At 37.7% G+C, this 22,679-nt stretch overlaps 1 protein-coding gene across 2 annotated transcripts; it reads right to left on the bottom strand.

The window, feature by feature from the left end:
* Nucleotides 1–119: 119 nt before the first annotated feature.
* Nucleotides 120–17,270, bottom strand: LOC139980488 (uncharacterized). 2 transcript variants are annotated; one of them, XM_071992128.1, is made up of 11 exons: nucleotides 17,112–17,270; nucleotides 11,635–11,816; nucleotides 10,129–10,303; nucleotides 9,371–9,613; nucleotides 7,259–7,427; nucleotides 5,891–6,006; nucleotides 5,156–5,437; nucleotides 2,936–3,016; nucleotides 2,198–2,446; nucleotides 1,461–1,715; nucleotides 120–836 (listed from the first exon to the last, which is right to left on the bottom strand). In XM_071992128.1, exons 1-11 carry the CDS (start codon nucleotides 17,170–17,172, stop codon nucleotides 493–495), a joined length of 2,157 nt encoding a protein of 718 aa, XP_071848229.1. In that variant the 5' UTR covers nucleotides 17,173–17,270; the 3' UTR covers nucleotides 120–492. The 2 variants fall into 2 exon arrangements, with proteins under 2 accessions (XP_071848229.1, XP_071848231.1); XM_071992130.1 differs by lacking the exon at nucleotides 1,461–1,715.
* Between the last annotated feature and the right edge of the window lie 5,409 nt (nucleotides 17,271–22,679).

Raw genomic sequence — 22,679 nt, 5'->3', positions numbered from 1 at the left:
GTTCGCTCATTAGTATACACAAGTATACCGGTATTTTTACTATAGTAATAAATGTGGAAAATTCTTCTTTATTTTTTTACAATAGAGGTGAAACAAAATCAAACACTGATAAATGCTAGTTTAATACACTTTATGTACATTAAGCAAAAACAAAATACAGGTTATTGAAGAATTCATGAACATCTCGATTGACATTATTCACCATGTAAATTAAAAATTATTATAATAATTAATATGTAGAATGAAGATGCTTAAGGGTGATATGTGGGTGGCTTAGCAAAGAAAAGATTACTTTTGAATAAACTCAATTGTCTGCCTACAAAAATGAGTATTTACAATCAAGCTAGAAAACAAGAAATCACGGGTGGGCAAGACCACAATAAATGTTCAATTGATTTCAATCTAATTATATCCTGTATATATATATATATATATATATATATATATATATATATATATATATATATATATATATATTACCAGTTGCCATAATTAGAAATAGGGGGTTCCTCTGTTGCCTGGACTCGGATGAGGAATTGTGGTGTAATAGTCTTGTGGTGGGCCCGGTTGTGGGATAACATTAGTCATGTACATTGCATTGTCGGTACCCTTCGTGAATGAGGGGTCATCAACGGTTGGCCTCCTTGGCTTCCGCTTGCAATTACACTGACAGCATCCACAACAACAGGAAATGCAAACGATGAGCGAGATAAGCAAGCAAACGGCAACGACCCCAATACCGACAATGGTGTACCATAGGTATTCATCGAATAGCGATTCATAGAAAGGCCGTGAAAGTGTCGTAGTAGCCTTAGTAGTCTTAGTAGCTTTAGTAGCTGCGAAATAAACAAAATAAAATAATAAAAAAATGAAGAAGAAAAGAGAGGAATGAAGAAGTTTATTTTAGGCGAATAGTCAAAAGAACGTTCACTATATGGGTTAGATCTTGAATGATATAATTCATTAAGTGATTCACGGTCTTCCAAAAAAAAGGGTGCGGGAGGGGGGATTGCGGACGGAAATACTTGAAAACTGGCGAACCCCTAGAGATAATACTCCACTCACACTTGAATTAAGTTTGGTCCGCGGTTTAGGTTTTAATACCGAGAGGACATGACACCTGCACGGTGATTATAATTGGACTGGGAGTATAGTTGGGAGATGGGCCTCTCTGAGATCGTTATTGTACAATTTGGTGACATAACTTTGAGTTAGGAGCAACGTTTGTGCACTAAGTCGACAAACCAGGTATTTTGTGTTAGTGTTCAATCAACTTTTTCATTGCTAGAAGACTCTTAAATAACTAGGCAGTGATTGATTCCATTTGTCACACAAAGTTTTCTTTTCATATGTTGGACGACACCAAAACATATATACATAAAGAAATTACAAAAGGCGGAGGAAAAATTAGCAAAAAAATAAATAAAGAAATAACGCCCCAAATAATTAAAATTACTCACTCGCAACCAGCTCCGAAAGAGAGATAACAAATGAACAGAGAGCTTCATTGCCCACGTCATCAGAGAATACGTAAATAACCGTTGTATCACCCAGATTAAAGGTTGATCCCGGTGAGTGAGTTCGACTTTTATACGGTAGATTCACAGGTATTGTCTCGCTGGATTCTGCAGTCGGTTGTTCCCAGGTAACAGCTTCAGCCGTGCTTCGGGTAGTCCTCTCAATGTCTTCAGGACAACCTGATATTACAGGTGGAGCTATTGAAAAGATCAAATGAGATACACTGTCAAACTATCTCTTAGGTAAAAGTAAACATATAGTTATACTTCGGTAATTTAACACAAAACAATTGTCGGATGTTTGAAGGGCCATTTCTAAATAAAAAACAAACTAACTCGTATGATTAAATTCATTCGTAAGAAAGGGAAGAAAATCCCTTTAGTTTGTAATAGCACATCCGGTGTCCTTCGGATGAAATATGAGACTGCATTTATTCTTTATTCCATATTTACGGGTCCCTTATTGGCCATGGGTCCGGGCGATAGCCCAAGACCCCCTCTCGTCCGGCCCGAGTAATCATACAAAAACTCTCAGCACACCGTCACTCACCAATATATGCGCAGAGTGTCGATGTTTTCAACATGATACCAGGTACCAGGAGTAGATGTAATTCAAAGAAAGAAAGAAACCTCAACAGTTGCATTAAAGACATTTTTGTATTCTTTTATGCTATACTCACTAGTCGACCGCGAAAGAGTGACCATAAAAGTACACACGGCTTCATATCCAAATCCGTCAGAGAAAACGTACGAGACCTCAGTGCTACCAAAGAAGAAGGTTGATCCGGGGCTATGTGATATACTCTCTACACTAACCGGTGTCGGTTCATAGCTTCGAGATATCGCGGTAGGCTCTCCCCATGACACAGCCCGCGGTATGGTTGTTAACATAACGATGTCACTGGGGCAATCGGACACCAATGGAGTGACTACATTGAGGAACCAATCAAAACAAAACACAAAAGCAAAAACATTAAAAAGAGTATAATTGTAAATGTGGTTTTTGTACATTAATTAATTTGTATATTTTGAGTAATCTTTGTAAATGTGTCATTGTAAATTGTTGTAAATAACAAACGTCGAAGAACTCACTTGATCGAAAAAGACATACGAAGATCATATGTCTCACAATGCCTCATATGTTCATAATGAAATTTATGACGGAAATGTCATGTTTAGCTTGTGATGACGTTTAGCGAAAATTCCACACAAATTATATTAATTAATGTGATGTAACTACATTGTATTCCACTCTTTTGACCAATACAGGATTCGTAGAATGGAAAGTTTCTCGGCGACCATATTGACCCTGCTTCCGGGTCGGAGGTCACAGCTCCCCTGAACCCTCCCCTCTTGTCAGGCCCTGCCTTGAACTTTCAGCTATTATCATATTCAATAACGAGTGTATATGTACAGACCTTCTTCGCATGTATATGTCACCCCGTTAGGAAAACACAGCTCTCGGCATCCGCCATTGTTAAATGCACACTGGTGTTGTTCTGTTGGAAATATAACATAATTTGATGATATATTACAATGAAGAAGATGATTTTGCCTATGAATAGTTGTCGATGATGACAACGATCTTGATGATGACAAAAACTATTTCGATCATCAGACCACAACCATTTTGATAGTAACTGTAGCCACTATTTCGATGATGAAGCCAACTTTTTGGATGATCGACAAAATGTTGCTATTGGCGTTCCATGGTTAGCTGTTCGAGGAGTTGTGAGTCATCACAAAGATCTCTGTCACATAAGCCGAAGATGATAATTGGATTTGTCCCCCATTTAAAGATGTCATCGTGTTTTCATGTTAGTATTACACTGACAATTGAACATACCAACAACAAAAAACAATAAATGTGAACAATTCACATGTATTTAATGGGCTTACAGTATCTATACTCATATGCGTAGTAGCCCAATTTGATTTGGGGGGCTGTAACGAGTTGCCCAAAAAATATAACCAAAATTTTTCGCGCGCTCCGCGTGCGTTCAACATGTTTATGTGAATATCATATAGGCATGCATCTGTTTTTACATCGCATGCCAATAACAAACAATCATTTTCCGTGTTATGACCGTTCCATATTGGTTATAATTGTTGAGGAAGTCGTTACAATAATAATAACAATATAAGTTTAACCAATGAAAAACACATTGCAAATTATTTTTCATTCAGTAGGTGCCCGAAAAATTCTCAGCATATTGCCAGAATTTTCACAAAAACATTAGGTTGGGGGCTAAAGCCCCCCCCCCAGCCCCCGCCTCCTACGCCATGTCTATACAGTGGGCAGGAAGGAGGGAAATGATGAAACAAAGTGTTTGGATCTTTAGGTTTGTTCATTTCTATGGTAGTTCCCCAGTGAGACGTTTAACTTTGAAACTTTATAATCTCGGAAATGTTGGCTGTTTTATTTCCGCATTTCCAATTATTTCTTTCTTTACCACAATTTCGGCGGTACATCTCAAAATTCGAATATTGCATCGTTCTCAAAATTGAAATAAGTACTATCAGTCTTAACATGTTAATACTTTTGTATCAGATTGTCGATTTTATCCTCGAAATGTATAGTTTTTTTTGTTGTTTTGTTAACATCCCAAATCTTTGACTATTTTCTCAAAAGTTCGACTTGTTCCTTACATTTCGAGCATTTATGTCAACGTTTCGAAATGAAAGTTGCCTTTCGAAATTCTTCTTGCAAATTGACTTCGTTTTATGACTTGATATCCAATTTTTGGTCTTGATGTAAAACTTCTTCTCAAATTGTCCAAATTTTACGTTTCATCGAAATTTTGCCTTTTTGTGTTGAAATTACGAGAGAGAAAAAAAGAACTCAAGAAAAGTAATGGAAATGATTCAGCCGATTCACACAGAGATTACAGTAACTACACTGTAAATCTTAAAGTTTTGTACCACAGTAAAAACTGGATTGTGCTGACAAATCTGATAAATCGGTAGCATGTGTTATTAAGTTTACAGTAAGAACTCAGGATATTTGTAATTCCAACAAATCCCCAAACAACTGGATTGGTTTGAATTACACCAGTGGCGTAGGAAGTTACTTTTGAGTGGGGGGGGGCTGAAGACTGATGGCCGGCCTGGGGGAGGGGTCTAAGGGGAGGGGGTGTCCCCCTCCCCTTTAGATTTTTTTGCATTTCCAGGTGGCCTCAGATGCAATTTGGTGCAATATAGCACACTTCAACATCCACTCCATTTTGTAAACTTAATTTTGTATTTTCACCTGGCCTTAGATGCAATTTGGTGCTCCAAATGAGATTTTTTTTCTCATTTGGAAATGAAAAAGGGGTTTTTCGACTTGCGAAGTGGGGGGGGGGCGGAATGATACTTCCGCCCCTCCACATTTTTCACTGGGGGCTGGCGCCCCCCCCCCCCCCAGCCCCCCGGTTCCTACGCCCTTGAATTACACATATCCCCAGTTCTTACTATAATCCTAATAGCACATGCTACCGAATTATAGCACAAAACTGTAAGATTTACAATAGTAACTGTGTTCTCTATGTGTATCGGGTGAATGGTCACAGCTTGCGTTGGAGTGTATAACACTAATCAAATGTAGCTGGGACATATTATAGTTAGCGGCAGTATTAATGACATTTTAATATATTTACCAGGGATAATTCTTTCTGAGTTGTAGTAGTACAATCCTTCCATCATCGGTGGTGAATTCACTAGCCCTACATGTCTCAGTGCTACTTCTCCGCGCTCGAGAAAATATATACGTCTATCACCCGGATGTGTCCAGAAGAAGCAAAATGCATCGATGACGAAACCATGAATTGCTCCAAATAGTTCATGTGCGCTATAAACACCAATTCCACCGGTTCCGTCTATATTAATCTGATCCACACGGCCGAGGCTGCCTACTGCATTAATCCAATAAAGTTTCTCGCCTAAATAAAAGAAAAGGATACAAAAGAAAGTGCTCGATTTGTAAATATAGACTTATTGGGTTTTTTTTTAATGTCCTCATACTGCATAATGTACTCATACTAAAATCTTCTTAATCAGATTGACAATTAATCAATAGTAATTGAGTAATATAAACAATGCTACTGATTAGTATTCGGTTGATTTGGGGCAATTTAAAAAATGCTTAGATTGAGATCTATTGGAATGATGGAGTTTAAAGGTCTAAATGTTTGACCTTTCATTTAATTACGATCATCCTCTCTCTATTATAATACACACCGTTTGTTTGATGCATAAATATGAATCCGATTGAGGTTCGAGGTTCATCTTTTCAAACTTTCTTAAAAATGAACAACTCTTTGAGGAACTCTCTGAGATCAGTATGAGATGTGGATTATCTTGTCTTCTATTTTTGATAAATATTTATAAATCACCTTCTGGATCTATGGCCAAGGATCGAACTTCATTAAGTCCCCCAACAATCACTTGTCGATCAGAGCCGTCAGCCTTAGATCGTTCAATGCTAGTTGCACAAGTCCAAAAGACAAACCTATGGAATTAAAACACATACACAAAAAAGTTTTTAGTACAGAAAAAATGGTTAATGACCTATTACATTAGACCGCTCTAAATAAGTATTGGAAATATTTGCTGATCTCCGTAATCATATATTATTGTGCCGCCAAGTTACTCAGACTCATATTCATTCATTAAGCCCCTCAATCTTTAGTTGGTATATCGTCTTATTAAAAAGTCTACGGCATGCAGTAAACAATTAATTACTTGTCAATTGTGACGGTGATCCAAGTCTCCGTGAGTTTCCGTTGAGTTACTGCAGATGTCATTTGCCATCGGGAACTCGTGGCTCAGAGATTGGATCAACTTCACCCCCTGCACCGTTTACAAATTCAACTCCACCTTGGTAATATAGTATCTCTACGTGTGTTAAATATCGTTAATAATTTGTTAGACATATAGTCATGAGGCGGGCTGGGGCATAGCCTACCTCCTACTCAGTGATCCAACAGGGCGGCGTTAGAGCCTTGAAACAAGTGACGCATTCGGCAACTCGGACGAAACCAGCCGATAATCATAGCTGGTGCAGCAAAGCTACTGTTTATGTCCCACAACGGTGCATCAGTAATTACTACTTTGTGTTCGTAACACGGTAACATGTGTTACTGGACATGAACAGTATAGTTACTGTACCAGCTATGAGTATCGGGTGACGAAACTAACACATGTCGCAACCAAGAGGATATCGACATATTCGGTACCTCAACTGGTGGGGCTTTCAGGGCATCAGACCGAGCGGTGATACTGTTCCGTGACGGTAAGCATATAAACCAATCCGCCCCTGGACAGTATTTAGAGCTAGCAATACCGACCTTTGTTTTCTTGCGATCTTCTACATCGTATACCATCTACCATAGGCTATATACTGTGACATTCATACTAAAAACATATACAAGTATATGCATCAGAATTCAAACAAAGATAATAACGAGGCATGATCAACGCATTACCATAAAACCGTAGCTGGTCACCGTTTAAGTTTTTTTTTTTTTTTTTTAATGCCAAAAAAAAAAAAAAATAGAAGAACAAAAACAGTATTGGGAATTGGTACTGCCATTTTTTCTATTGTAATACAATTTGTTTAACATATTTCAATTTTTTTTTTTTTTTTTTTTTACCTTTTTCAATTCTGAAAGACTATAATGTACTTGACATCTTCTCAGAAAATGTTTTGTCAATGCTTCAGCCAGGTTGATATAAAGCGCGCATATACGAAGTATACTCACTGATGGTCTGAGCTGAGAACAATTCCTCTTGGTGATTGACATCCACTGCTGGAGGAAACAATCGTTTTCCTGAAAGACCCATCCAGTCGAGAGACAGAGACCTCACTTCGATTACGGTCCGTCCAGTATAGTAATCCTGTCAGATAACCGGCGACTATGCCTATAGGATCTGTTTGGAGACAAACAATAGTAGTAACAATCTATTTCGTAATGTGTGTATACTTTATCGTTAGAAACTTGGAGTGAATTGGAGATCCGCCATAAAACGTTTGATGTCGAAATTCGAAAAAAAAAATCGAAAATTGATCCAGGGTAACTGTTGGGATCGGTCTAAACATGTAACGAAATATTCAGCAACACAAAAAGAGCGTTAGAACAATATTCTATATAAAAAAATGTATATATATATATATATATATATATATATATATATATATATATATATATATATATATATATATATATATATATATATATATATATATATATATATATATATATTTATTTATATATATATATATATATATATATATATATATTTATTTATATATATAGAGATTAAGCCTGGGAGCTGAGGAAGTATGAAATAAAATACTTATGATGTAATAATCACTAGGACTGGAGGGTGATTTTAAGGATTATCAATTCGCAGGTTATGGGACAAGGTTAAGCAACAAGAGCTGGCACTATAGGGTTGGGAAGTATCATATGCCAGACATTTACATTAACAAACAAAACACAGACGGTCATGCATGAAAAGTGCCAAGACAATCCTAGCCAAAAGCTATTTAGTTAGTTGACAAGTGTTAAAACTTCTAGATCGATGCGACGACGACCTTGAACACAAAGCTAACAAATTCTAAATTACAAATGCTGTGAAGCGTGACCTAAGAACCACAACAAAAAGGTATAAATCAGAACTGCGTGAGGGAATTTCAATTGTGCTCACAATATACATTTACGGAGCTGATATAGACAGTAACCAAGCGTTAGCAACGAATTGAAAGGCTTCTGATTGGCGAATGTGTTTTATACATATTCATGACTTTATACTTATTCGAACCCTCGGAAACTATATAAAAAATATGATGTATGATGGGCTATTATAAAATTGGGTACATAATACGGCTATGCTGGTAATTCATAAATGACAATATTTTGTTTCCCTTGTCACAGTCTGTTATTCTGTATATTATAATAATTGTTTGTTAAGTTATATAGTTAACCTTCTTCCATCCATATTACTTGGCACGCGCTCCAGCCGACTACGCATGTCCAAAGGTAACTGCGCATGGGTATTATAGGTGACAACATGTATTTGCACTTTAGGTGGCCTATTGTATTTCATCATGCACGTAGAGTGTCGCCTATTGTTAGTCGTTTGATACTCTTACAATATAGTGACATTATTGAGCTTTATGTATATTTATGTTGGATTGGTGTGGGAGTTCTTGAGGAGAGTTAAAATGTAGTACGTAAAGAGAGAGTCTCGTATATGTCTTATATATTATGTACAGGAGCCCCGTCACACTCTCAACGATTCACAATTGAAACAAAAGTACATTCGAACCTTACACCCACATACCTTACACCCTTACATACACCCACTGTAATCCTCATAAAACCTTTTCATGACAGGATCTCGGGGGTTATTCTCTGTGTGTATCGGGTGAGTATGGCCACTGGCATGACATTAAATGGACATATCCAGGGGCATCAAAACATGTTAGGCCCATGCTCACATTCTACGCCATTTTCTTACTTTTTTTCCTCCAGTGTATTACGCAAAATGATTACATACTACAGGCTACTTGTCTATCTCATATTTCCTTCAAGAGTCTAACTAAAGCTAGGTCTAGAGATTGCAGCCTAACATGGGCCTAAATACACTGGCGACACGAGGAGATGACAATAGGAGATGATTAGACCAGGCGACATGGGATGCTTAACACGAACCATGTTTTAAAGCTTGTAACAAAAAAACTAACTGTTTTAAGCGATGTTGATATAGTTATAAATGTACATAGTGCATGAGACATGTGAACATGTTTAACCCTTCAGGTATGTTTACGAAACAGCAAAATCATTGCAAGTATCAGACGGCAAACGTACAATCAATGCCATCTCGTGTGAGTATGTCAAACTGCGAGCCGTCCTCTTTGACACGCCCAATAAACTTCTTGTCAACATCTGTGTAGTAGAAGTAATTCTCGATTGGGTCAAAGGTCAGAGCTGATGGACGAGTTGCTTCCGGTAAGGTTATCTGGGGCAACCCCTTGGTTCTGAATCGATCGAACTTGATGATGGATACGGAATCAATTGCCACGGCTGCTACATATTCAATTCTGGGTGCGACTGTGAAGAAAGAAGAAATCAGAAAATGCAAACTTTCCATGCACGCGATAAACATTCACACCCACTAGTATACAATGCGTTATAGTTCAGTAGTCTATATGCCTAGATATTACATACCTTACGTGATGTCCACTTCCAATTATTACACGTATAGGATACAGATACTTTTCGTGATAATCCAAGAATTAAATTCCACCTCTTTGTAACTATTAAATTATGCAATTTATAAAAGTGCCAACAATTTCAGCGTGAATGACAAATAATATACACATGTTCAAATCGATTTTTGTTTTCACTATCACTTATTTTTGCACACATATTAGCATTTTAACTATTCCTAGCTAATCGTACACATACCACAAGCATTCTGCTAACATGGGAGGACGCCCCTGCACTTACATTCTGTTATACCGACAGACACATGTAAAACAAAATGAAGAAAAAAAAGGTGCAAATCTATCGATCGAACGAACCAATTTCATTTTGATTTGATTTTTGAGCCTTAGTTCCTTTACCTTGCCGGTATCGAGCTGTAAACCCGGTGTTACTATCTACAGAGCCGTCTGTTACCATAGTTACGTTGAACCGGTTCGACGTTGATAGGAACCTTGTTGGCAACCTCGGCCATCCTGGACCGTCATCGCAAAACGACGATACAAGTGAACTGGCAACAACATCGCCATCGAATATCTATCAAAATCGAAAATAAGCAGTCTATTGTAGGGCATACAAACTTTAACTCTTAACCAATTACGTATCATTGGGATAATTCGTCCATCCCTTAACGAGGAGGTAACTAAGTGTCTCGTCCATTCGCTGGTAACATCTCGTCTCGACTACTGCAATGCTCTCCTGAATGGAACGTCATGCTCCTCAATCAAAAAAACTACAGAGGGTCCAGAATACGGCTGCCAGAATCATCACCAGAACCCGTCGTTACGAACACATCACTCCTGTACTCCGAGACCTGCATTAGTTACCAATTCATCGCCTGATAAACTACAAACTCATTCTGCACGTTTTTCGTATTCTTAATGATCAATCTCCGCGTTATATGACTGAGTCGGTGAAACGCTACACGCCAGCTAGAGCATCACTTTACTGTGCCCATATTCATAGGCGTAGGAGGCGGGGGGCTGGGGGGGCTGCAGCCCCCCCAACCAAAAATTTTGGTGAAAATTCGGGCAATATGCTGAGAATTTTTCGGGCACCTACTTAAAGAAGAATAATTTGCAATATGAATATGGAAGGGTATAATAACACGGAAAATATGATGAAATTTTTTTTTCGCGCTCCGCGCGTTCTCAACATCTTAATGTGCATATCATACAGGCAATTATCGGTTATTTGCATGTGATGTAATAACCGATGAATGCCCATATGATATGCACATGAAGATGTTGAGCGCGCGCGGAGCGTGCGAAAAATTTTGGTTATATTTTTCGGGCAAATCTTTACAGCCCCCCCAAATCAAATTAGGCTCCTACGCCTATGCCCATATTTATGCATATTTATATTTTTACGTTCTTTATTGTGGTTTATTACCCTGTCTTATACCATGTTTTACTTTCACTGCTGTTGTTATTACTTTTAGGTTTTCTTAAGTTTGGTATTTTTATATTCCAGGTTTTGGTTCTTTTGTACAGTGCTCTTGAGCATGTTTTATTTCATGATAACAGCACTTTAATATATGGTATTTAATTATTATTTATAAATATATTAACGATGGTATATTTGCTATACAACATAATACTAAGTGTATACTAAGGTGAGATGGGGAGGACGGGAAAGGAACGTATGGGGAATATTTGATCTCGAAACCAGACCCCTGATACCAATTTTTGTGAATATAGGGGTACAAAGCATTTGAATGAGATGGAGGTGATGATCGAACAGCCTTGGTCACAAAATTGAATGAAAATTCAGCATATACGTATTTAGTGCTTAAGACATCAAGTGGAGCGAGTATATGGTGCATTTCGGAGGGGGGGGGGGGGGGGCTAGTAATTCATCTATCGTACCTGTATCAAATCGGAGCAAACCGTGCTGTTTCCAGGCAGATCGACTTGGTCAAACGTAATTTCAATCACCATTCCTGATGGAGCCTCAAATTGCCATCCACAAATTAAATTCGGTTGATAACTGGAAGGGTAATTGGGAGACGAGAAGGTACCGGTCGTGTCTGCAAGTGATACGTTGCATCCTGGAAAGAAAAAAGTTGTTGAAGATATGTGATGAGTGCATGGGGAAATCAATCTTAAAAAAGTAAATATTCGTATCGTTCATACCGAAATCTGATATGGTAAGTCATTAAAGAAACCCCATCGTCTGTTTCATAGACAAAAGAATAACGAAGTGTCGTTAATTCATTAAGGACATAATTGTAATTATTATTTTCTCAATCATGAAACTCGAATTGTAACGGATTACACTACTTCATTACAAACGGATGGTCCTGGGTAGACTTTCTGACTGAAATGAGTATCAATGCTTATTTTGATATGTATATAGGTGAATATAGACAAGTAACATTCATACAATCAAAGCTTGTATCGTAATTCATTAATGGAATAATTGTAATTATTATTTTCTTTATCACGAAACTCGAATTGTAACGGATTACACTACTTCATTACAAACGGATGATCCTGGGTAGATATCAACGCTTATTTTGATATGTATATAGGTGAATATAGACAAGTATCATTCATACAATCAAAGCTTGTATTGGAACAGCCGCTGACCTCTGGAAAAAAAGATTACTCCTCGTCTTGTTGACTTCCAAGACGTAAAGGGTTGACCATGAAAACGTCAACGTCAAACGTCAACGTCAAACGTCAACGTCAAACGTCAAGTGTCAACGTCAAACGCCAAACGTCAGCGTCAAACGTCAAACGTCAAATAAACATCGAATCAAGCAGAAATTAACGTCGTGTTATTCATTAATTACTTCATGAATGACTACAGTTTCAACTATTTTGTCGTTAACTTAATGATGTTTTATGGTACGACTATAGATGTTGCTTCCATTATATAATACCATCAAAATACCTCCACAGAGAAACTACGATAACCGTTACTAGTGTTATTCTTAGTGCAGAAAGATAAAAAACGAGCCAGTGAAGAATATTAGAAAGTTCCTTTTGTATCTGGTATAGCCTACTGATTCAAAAGAATCGAAGAAAAGTGGCAAGCCGTCTCATATATATAGGCTACCATAAAGTTTCTAGATAACATTATGAAATGGGACAATAAACCAGTACACTGTTTCAATTGAAACGATCATGAAATGTTACAAGGAAACATGAAACCAGAAGAAGATAGAATGGCCTACTAAACAGCTCTAGTGTTGGCTTGATGACAAAGTTGGACGTCGGCTTCAGTGCGTTAACTCCAGTACGTAAGCAGTCGCTAATGGCTCTATGGAGTGTCCTCTCTCATTTGCAGTATTATTATACTCTATGCACAGAAATAACAAAAGCGAGTATGTAAAAAAACAACTTTTATTTCCTTGTTTGAGATATTGATTTCTAGCGTAAATATCATATTCCTCGCTCATTTACACACGGTCACATCATACTAACTATAGGTAAAAACATCATGTACTGATTTTTCATGAATACGAAATTGCCATGAGTTGGGAGAAATGCAGAACAGTATATAAACACTTCAAGCCTCCACCTTTTCAGCATTATTATACTTTTTCCGCAGCAACCAACCAAAGCGAGTATGTAAAAACTACTTTTATTTCCTTCTTTGAGATTTTGGTTTCTACTTATAACCAACTCGAAGACTTTTGTCTCGATCATATATATATTTAAAAATGGTTCTCGGTTGTGGTTTTTCAAACTATGCTGACCTACCCCGCAGTGTACACAAGTGGTCTCCTATATAAACACCGTGACAGTCGCTTGTGCAAACCATGGAGGTAAAAACTGTTTTAGCTCCATGTGCAAACTATATTTGTTCTCGTTATATTGATTCGATCAAATAGAATGGAAGGCTTTCAAAGGGAATTCGGAAAGTTTCAAATTATGCCACAGAACCCGCATAAACAGGTTTCATAGTCAGTAGCGTACTAAGCGAGGGGGGGGGTCCATCTGGGTACCAGTCAGGGGTTACCATGCCATAATCCGCAAATAATAAGAGTGGCGGCTCGCCCGGGTACCGTTACGGATGGAGGGGTTAGCCACTTGGATTCTCATTATTACTTATGTTTTGCCCAGAAAAGATCCGTCATTTGGCCGAAATGTAGCCGTATAGAAGTATGGTCTGTTTGGCAACTATGATCAGTATATGAACTATCGCTTAGGCGCATACAACCTACCGGTTATAGGGGAAAGTTGATCTTTTTTCCTATTTTTGTTAATCAATGTGGTGGTTTATGCCAATCTAAGTTATCAGTTAGAAATTAATATTTTGAACAAACAATATGAAAATTTAAAAAAAAATATAAACATTCACTACAGAATAAGAATTCTTCAACATATTTTTAGTTCAAAGCTTTGTCAAAGATAGCATTATATTGCATCTAAACCACGTTACATAAACGAACATTCCCCTTACCCCCCCCCCCCCCTAGGCACGGCATGCCCCTGCGCGGGTTGACAAAGGAAGGATCTGCCCGGGTACCAGTTATTAAAATATCTTTGACATGTAAAACAGGAATATGAAATAAGGGTCTTTGAGAAACATGCATGAAATTGTGACATATGTTCGTCTCAATTTCAGGTCTAATAATCGATCTCAACGGTTTGTTGGAGTCGATTTCAGAATAACTTGAGAAAAATGAAACCAAAATGAAGACAAAGAAATTTTTTTAACTCAAGCAGTTTCTCTCCAGCGTCGACATTTCTTAGATTTAAATAAGAAGTTATTTGGTCTTGAATTCACTTGACGTCCCCCCCCCCCCCTCCTCCTCTCCACTACACCTAGTTCCCATCACGTACGTTCGCGTAATAGAAACATTATATACATGACAAACCTAGTTAGTACAATTCATGCACTATATCTGACAATGTCAGAGCAAAGAGAATTCACTAATTGATATCAAACGAATCCAGAGTATTGTGATATTGACATTGTACGTCCACATGTAAACTGATTAATATAGGGTGTGGATGAGATTTGTCCTATGCTTTTATGATTGATCAGTTTCCTAACCTCAGTTATCTAATGCATCTCTATTTAATATAGGCTATGCGTGACGCTGATGTGTGTCGATGAATGGAATGTATTCACACGCACTTCTTTTCGGAACTATTATACCGCATAAAATTTAACGTCTTTGCCAAGTGGCTGAAAAGATATACTGTTTGTTTTTTTACGAAACAGTCGCCCACGAAAGAACCTGGGCACGAAAACCAAACGGTACGAAGACATGGGAAACCAGCCAGTTCAGTATCAGTTTGGTACATAAACGGTACTTTTTCTACTTCCTCAAACAACTACAGTATACATTCGTTGTGAGTTCTGCATCGTAAAGTTAGCAAGACAGTTCTGTTAGATTGCTTTTGATTAAATTTGTAGGCTCTCTTCATTGACTAACTTGTAAGGATCATATTCATCGCTCATTTAAACACGGTCACATCATACTAACTATATAGGTAAAAAACATCATTTACTGATTGTTCATGTAATATAAGAAATTGTCATGAGTTGGGAGAAATGCAGAACAGTACAGACACTTCAAGCCTCCACCTCATTATGAAGTGACTTCAGTATTATTATACTCTATCCTCAGCAACCAACTAAAGCGAGTATGTAAAAACTACTTCTATTTCCTTCTTTGAGATTTTGGTTTCTTATTATAACCAACTCGAAGACTTTTGTCTCGATAATATATATATTTAGAAATGGTTCTCGGTTGTGGTTTTTCAAACTATGCTGACCTACCCCGCAGTGTACACAAGTGGTCTCCTATATAAACACGTGACAGTCGCCTGTGCAAACCATGTAGGTAAAAACTTGTTTTACCTCCATGTGCAAACTATATTTGTTCTCTTCATGGCAATTCGGTCAAATAAAATGGAAGGCTTTCAAAGGGAATTCGGAAAGTTTCAAATTATGCCACAGAACCCGCATAAACAAGTTTCATAGTCAGTGGCGTACTAAGCGAGGGGGGGGGGTCCATCTGGGTACCAGTCAGGGGTTACCATGCCATAATCCGCAAATAATAAGAGTGGCGGCTCGCCCGGGTACCGTTACGGATGGAGGGGTTAGCCACTTGGATTCTCATTATTACTTATGTTTTGCCCAGAAAAGATCCGTCATTTGGCCGAAATGTAGCCGTATAGAAGTATAGTCTGTTTGGCAACTATGATCAGTATATGCACTATCGCTTAGGCGCATACAACCTACCGGTTATAGGGGAAAGTTGAACATTTTTCCTATTTTGGTAAATCAATGTGGTGGTTTATGCCAATCTTAATTGTCTAATAGAAATGAATATTTTGAACTAACAATATGAAAATTTAAAAAAACCTTTTATACAGAATGAGAATTCCTCAACATATAATCAGTTCAAAGCTTTGTCAAAGATAGCATCATTTTGCATCGAAATCACCTTACATAAACAAACATTTCCCCTTAGACCCATCCTCAGCACGGCATGCCCCTGACGAAGGAAGGAACTGCCCGGGTGCCAACTATTATAGGTATACGCAAAGCATCTTTGACATGTAAAACAGGAATATGAAATAAGCGTCTTTGAGAAATATGCATTAAATTGTGATATATATATTCGTCTCGAATTCAGGCCAAATCGGCCTCAACGGTTTGTTGGGGTCGAATTCAGAATAACTTGAGCAAGCTCAAGAAAAAAAAGAAGACAAAGAAATCCTTGTAACTCAGACAGTTTCTCTCCAACGTCGACATTTCTCAGATTTAAATAAGAAGTTATTTGGTCTTGAAATCACTTGACAAGTTAGCAAGTTTACTTTTGATTAAATTTGTAGGCTCTCTTCATTGACTAACGCGTAAATATCATATTCCTCGCTCATTTAAACACGGTCACATCATACTAACTATAGGTAAAAACATCATTTACTGATTGTTCATGTAATATAAGAAATTGTCATGAGTTGGGAGAAATGCAGAACAGTACAAACACTTCAAGCCTCCACCTCATTATGAAGTGCCCTCTCTTTTTCAGTATTATTATACTCTATCCACAGCAACCAACTCGCTTTAGTTGGTTGCTGAGGATAGAGTATAATAATAAATGTAAAAACTACTTCTATTTCCTTCTTTTAGATATTGGTTTCTAATTATAACCAAAGTGGAAGACTTTTCTCTCGATCAAATATATTGTTTTTTTTATCAGACTTTATGTTAGTTACTAGTTGTGTATTTCTCTGATAACATGATATTGAAAAATATTTGTAGTTACAATGACTAAAAATTATAAATGGCTGAACAATTGGAGGTACATTTAAATCATTAGCATGTAATCTTTTGCAGTCTCATATCTAGAAGCTAACTAAAACATTTGTCTTACCTTTCACAGGGTGCAAAAACACTCCCATCACTGAGAACGTCACAAAAATAAACGATAACATTTTTCTCGGCCTTATAACGTAACTTTTTTTCTGGGTGCTTTCATCAAAGAATCGGAGAAGGAAATGATTCCTATATTTATTATCGATTCCTTTTGAGGGTACACGAAATAACTGGTAGGGTGCACTTGCGTGTCAATATTTGCTTCGGAATTACACCTTTCTATTGAAAATCTAATACAATGGAGTATTTTACAATGCATATTTGTTGAACCGTGAGGAAGAAGAATAATAGGTGAGTCAAAACATGATGACGATGATAGAAATGAACATGGCGACGACGACGACGATGACGATGACGATAACAATGACGATGACGATGACAATGACGATGGTAGTGTTGTTTATAATGATGACGCTAACGGTGGCGATTACTATGACGTCAACGAAGACGATGATGATAATTACGATGATCATGATGCAGATGACGACATTGGTGACGACGATGACGATAATGAAGACAACGGTAACGAACGACGACGATGCAGATGATGATGATGTTGATTGTGATTACGATGGTGACGAAAAAGAAGAGACAATGACGATGGCACGGATGACGATAACGATTGCGACCAAGGTGACGATAGCGATCAGAAAGAAAAGGATGACGTTAAAGATGAAGAAATCCGATGAGGTGGCGATGAGAATAACGATCACGAACACGACTGCAATATCAATAAAGATAACAAATAAGACGAGGCTGACAATGACGACCAAAGATGACGAGGCTGACAATGACGACTAAAGATGACGATGATGATGACGACCCAAGATGACGAGGCTGACAATGACGACCGAAGATGACGAGGCTGACAATGACTACTAAAGATGACGATGATGATGACGACCAAAGATGATGAGGCTGACAATGACAACCGAAGATGACGAGGCTGAAAATGACGACCAAAGATGACGATGATGATGACGACCAAAGATGACGATTATGATGACGACCAAAGATGACGAGGCTGACATGACGACCAAAGATGACGATTATAAAGACGACCAAAGATGACGATGATGCTGACGACCAAAGATGACGAGGCTGACAATGACGACCGAAGATGACGAGGCTGACAATGACGACTAAAGATGACGATGATGATGACGACCAAAGATGATGAGGCTGACAATGACAACCGAAGATGACGAGGCTGAAAATGACGACCAAAGATGACGATGATGATGACGACCAAAGATGACAATTATGATGACGACCAAAGATGACGAGGCTGACATGACGACCAAAGATGACGATTATAAAGACGACCAAAGATGACGATGATGCTGACGACCAAAGATGACGAGGCTGACAATGACGACCAAAGATGACGAGGCTGACGAGGACGACCAAAGATGACGAGGCTGACAATGAAGACCAAATAAGACGAGGCTGACACTGACGATCGAAGATGACAAGGTTGACAATGACGACTTAAAATGACGAGGCTGACAATGACGATCAAAGATGACGAGGCTGACAATGACGATCAAAGATGACGAGCCTGACAATGACGACCAAAGTTGACGATGATGATGACGATTCCGCATGATGTCTCAACAATAGTGAAGACAACGGCGAAGACAAAGATCGAGATGACAACCAGGAAGGTAACATTTACGGGAATGACGACGATGATGTCCCTGTAATAACTATGACTCAATTATAATTGAAGGCATGATTACATACAGGAAATCGGTCGAACTGCTCAAGTTCCCGTTGTTAAATTCAATATTTTGATGCTTTCAATATTGACAAGTATAAGAAAAGAAATAGGAACAACTTACACTGTGTGATTGACTTCCTATAACGGCAAGTAATAGTAACTAGTTATATAAACTAATGTAGTTATGTATAGTATTAACTAATGTAGTTAAATAACTACATTATTTAACTTTTTGTTGTTGTCATGAGTCGATTGATTTAGCGTGTAATAATTTTTCTTTAAATAGCTATGCGGTTGGCAGATATTGCAAAACTTATTTCAAACCATGACTATTGGCAGAAGTTTAGTCTTGGTTTGTTCTATTATACAGAAAAAGAAAACAACAGAGAGACAAACAAATTTGAGTGTTAACAATGCTTCTTTAATTAGCTGCTCCGGGGTTTCTATATATCCACCTAGTTTATTAATATATTAATTCTCTGATATGCTCCTTTAAGTCTGACTCGGTGATGACGTCACTCCTCTCTACAGGGCTATACCTAAACTTTGATCCAATTGCTTTATTAATTCTAATATAAAAACAAAATGTCCAAAAATAAACGAAAAGGGTATAATCATGCATGGCTCTGAAATTAAGGCAAATTATACTTCGTAAAGTATTCGGTTTGGCAAATTGTTCTTTACATGTCTAAGGGTACAGAATCCAAATTTTTGAGTTCAAACAAGTTGAGATATAGAATGACTAGTCCCCGCAACTGTGTTAGCCCTACTTAGCCTATATTTATTTCATAAGAGTTTGAAAACAAGCCGAATATATTGAGACGTATACGGATATGATAACGTTCAACTTATTTCCTCATTTTGGTCTTCACGAAGCAGAGTTCTAGACATTCCGAAGCATAAACGGTCTATTCATTCATACTTAGTAAAGATTCCTAAATCCTATTGGTCCATTCAGGTCAGCTGACCGTGGTTAATCCTGTGAGTAACGCACGGTAAAATTACGGAGCATCACTTTAATAAATCTTTGGTTATATGTAACCAAAAACTTTTCCCCCACACAAATGGTAGTGTATGAATGAACGGGGTTAATCAACGGTCTAGCGTGCGTTACGCACATGATTAATGCACTCCGCTATCGCTGGATGCACTCGGGCTCCGCTACGCTCCGCCCTCGTGCATCGCTTGCATTATCCCCCGATCGTGCATTAATCCTGTGAGTAACGCACGCTAGACCGTTGATTAACCCCTTATTTATACTTCTTACGGTTGTATTGTGCCAGCTATTGCAGACACGGTAATTCCATGGGGAATTCCCTTCCGTTTTATTTTTTTCCGCTGTTGACTTAACTATTGTATCGTCCCATTGAATAATCATGTCAAGCATGGATTGTGAATTTTAATACAAGTCGTAAACCAGAACCTTCTTTATTTTCTCAAGGCCCTGCAAGATATAACCTTAAATTACAAGCAAACACTTGTTCAGAAAAGTCACCCAGGAAAGAACCTGGGCACGAAAATCCGAACTGACTGATCCGCTCTCAACCCCAGTCCCCTTGCATCGAGACTGTGACTGTGTGTTCATCGTCAGATGTGTAACACGATTCCTCTAGAAGGGGAACACAATGTAAGATATGATACTTTTAATGTGCGATCGTCATGAACAAACGGTTACGATTTTCAAAACTGGGGTTAAGAGTGGATCTCTGGAGTACTTTCATACTTTCATTGTCTTACATTTTGTAGTTTTCATTCCACTGTCAAGTATTGCTTGCTTCAAATATATTTATTAAGCACTTCAAATATATTTATTAAAACAGTCCTCCTTATTAATCAATTATAAGTTATATCTTTTATTTCTCTGCTATTGTCTAATGATAATAATAATAATGGTGATAGATATCTATTGTACACACACACACACACATATATATATATATATATATATATATATATATATATATATATTAAATATATATATATATACATACATATATATATATTTAAATATATATATACATATATATATATATATATATATATATATATCTATATATATATATATATATATATATATATATATATATATATATATATATATATATATATATATATATATATATATATATATATATTTATATATATATAATGTTGAAGGAATGAGATGATAAAACGAAAGTAACTAGACCTTATTAGGATTTAACTTAGCATGGGTACTCATAAAAGAGATCTCTCCAAGGGCGGCGGGAGCACTTTTAATCGGGGGGGGGCGGGCACCGACGTCAAAGGGCACTTTGCAGATATTCGATTGGACTGATGCAGCCTGATATTTAGTACCCTTTATAACTCTTATTGTATTATCTTATATGCGTATTCACATCACTTAATCAACGTCCCCCCCCCCCCCTCCTCAATGAAAAAAATGGATACTAGCACTGCCATGTGCAAATTGGGAAACAAGTTTCTTTCGAGACAAAAGGAGGTGAAATCATGCTAGTTGCTAAAGTAGGAATCTGCCGAATTGGAGTTTATTTCTTGTTTAGAGCTTAACAACTTTTTATCCATTTGAAAAAGCTTTGAGTTTGACCCACAGAAATTCATTACAAAACTCTAAATTAGGATTAGATCTCTGACTGAAATATCGCTGACCTGATAAGGTGATCAAAAGTACAAGTTTTATGTAGAAAAAGGGCACATTTTAAACCTGAGGAAAAGTGGGGGAACATGCCCCCTGTGCCCCCCCCCCCCTGCCCCGGTTCCGCCGCCCTTGGATCTCTCTGTTGAGCCCATTGTTATGTGTATGGAGGCGTATAATTGTTTTCAATTCCCGGTTGCTTCTTTCCTGTGCAGTTTCGAAGAAGCCAAACTTAATAACAAATTTCAGGTCAGATAGGCTGTGATTAGGAAGATTAAAGTGTTCTGCAACAAGGAAGCCTGGGTTGTTCTTAACGGATGCTTAGTTTGTGATTATTAAACCGAAGCCTGAACTTAGTACTGGTTTCGCCGATATAGGTGACCTGGGGGCACTTGGAACAATAAAGAAGGTAGATGACAAATATATGCTCAAATATATATAATCTCGACTATGAAAGCCTGGTTGGTAAAGTAAACACTGCTGCTAAATATGAATTCATAAGACTAGTTAAGAATATACATAGTTCTAAAGATCACCCACTTCACTACGAGTTGATCTCTCTGTGCAATAGAACCAACTATACGTAATCCTACTATCTTACCAACTTTTAGAATTATGCTATTTAAGATCTCATTTATCTACAGGGCAGCCATTTATATTCAATATGGGTTCTTAGAATCTCTGTTATAATCCTTATAACCTTCTAATCCTCCATCTTATTTCTTATTTGTTTATGCTTTCATGATTGTACATTTTTACGTCTTTATGTATCATATTATGTGTTCTATTTTTAAATTTTGTATTTTATACTGGAATTGAGAAAATGAGACATCGGCTGAGTCGCAACCAAATCTACCATGTCACAGAGTGGTATCTGAGGCCCGGTGGAGGAAAGCAGGAGAGGGGTCGAGGTGTGTGCACACCAAGCATCTCGGTTTGTTGCAAGTGATGTTTCCACTATCAGGCTCATTACCGGGTGGGGGGGGGTTAGTTCGAACCAGCACTGATCTGATGTTACCTGGTTGTCTATAGGCTATTACATGGGAAGTTTTAAACAATTCAGCTATTGTGGGGTCGGAACCTAGAGTACCCAATGCTTACTTGATTTCATTAAAGAAGGGGCAAAGGGAGGGGTCGAACATGACAACGAGGGGTAGTCTGTCAGAATCAGGTTTGATTCGGTAAGTCAGCAGACTAGATTGTTGTAA

The sequence above is a fragment of the Apostichopus japonicus genome, chromosome 15, assembly GCF_037975245.1.
Source record: "Apostichopus japonicus isolate 1M-3 chromosome 15, ASM3797524v1, whole genome shotgun sequence".
In the NCBI taxonomy this organism is placed as follows: domain Eukaryota; kingdom Metazoa; phylum Echinodermata; class Holothuroidea; order Aspidochirotida; family Stichopodidae; genus Apostichopus; species Apostichopus japonicus.
Note: the sequence above shows the minus strand (reverse complement) of the source record. Positions and strands in the feature narration are given on the sequence as shown.

What these genes read in the sequence shown, in the direction of transcription:
- LOC139980488 (XM_071992128.1), bottom strand. Translation starts at nt 17,172, where the DNA reads ATGTTATCGTTTATTTTTGTGACGTTCTCAGTGATGGGAGTGTTTTTG. An exon ending in CTCAGAAAGAATTATCCCTG is followed by an intron (nt 3,017 to 5,155) that starts GTAAATATATTA and finishes TATTTCCAACAG; the next exon opens with AACAACACCAGTGTGCATTT. An exon ending in TCTTTCGGAGCTGGTTGCGA is followed by an intron (nt 837 to 1,460) that starts GTGAGTAATTTT and finishes TTTATTTCGCAG; the next exon opens with CTACTAAAGCTACTAAGACT.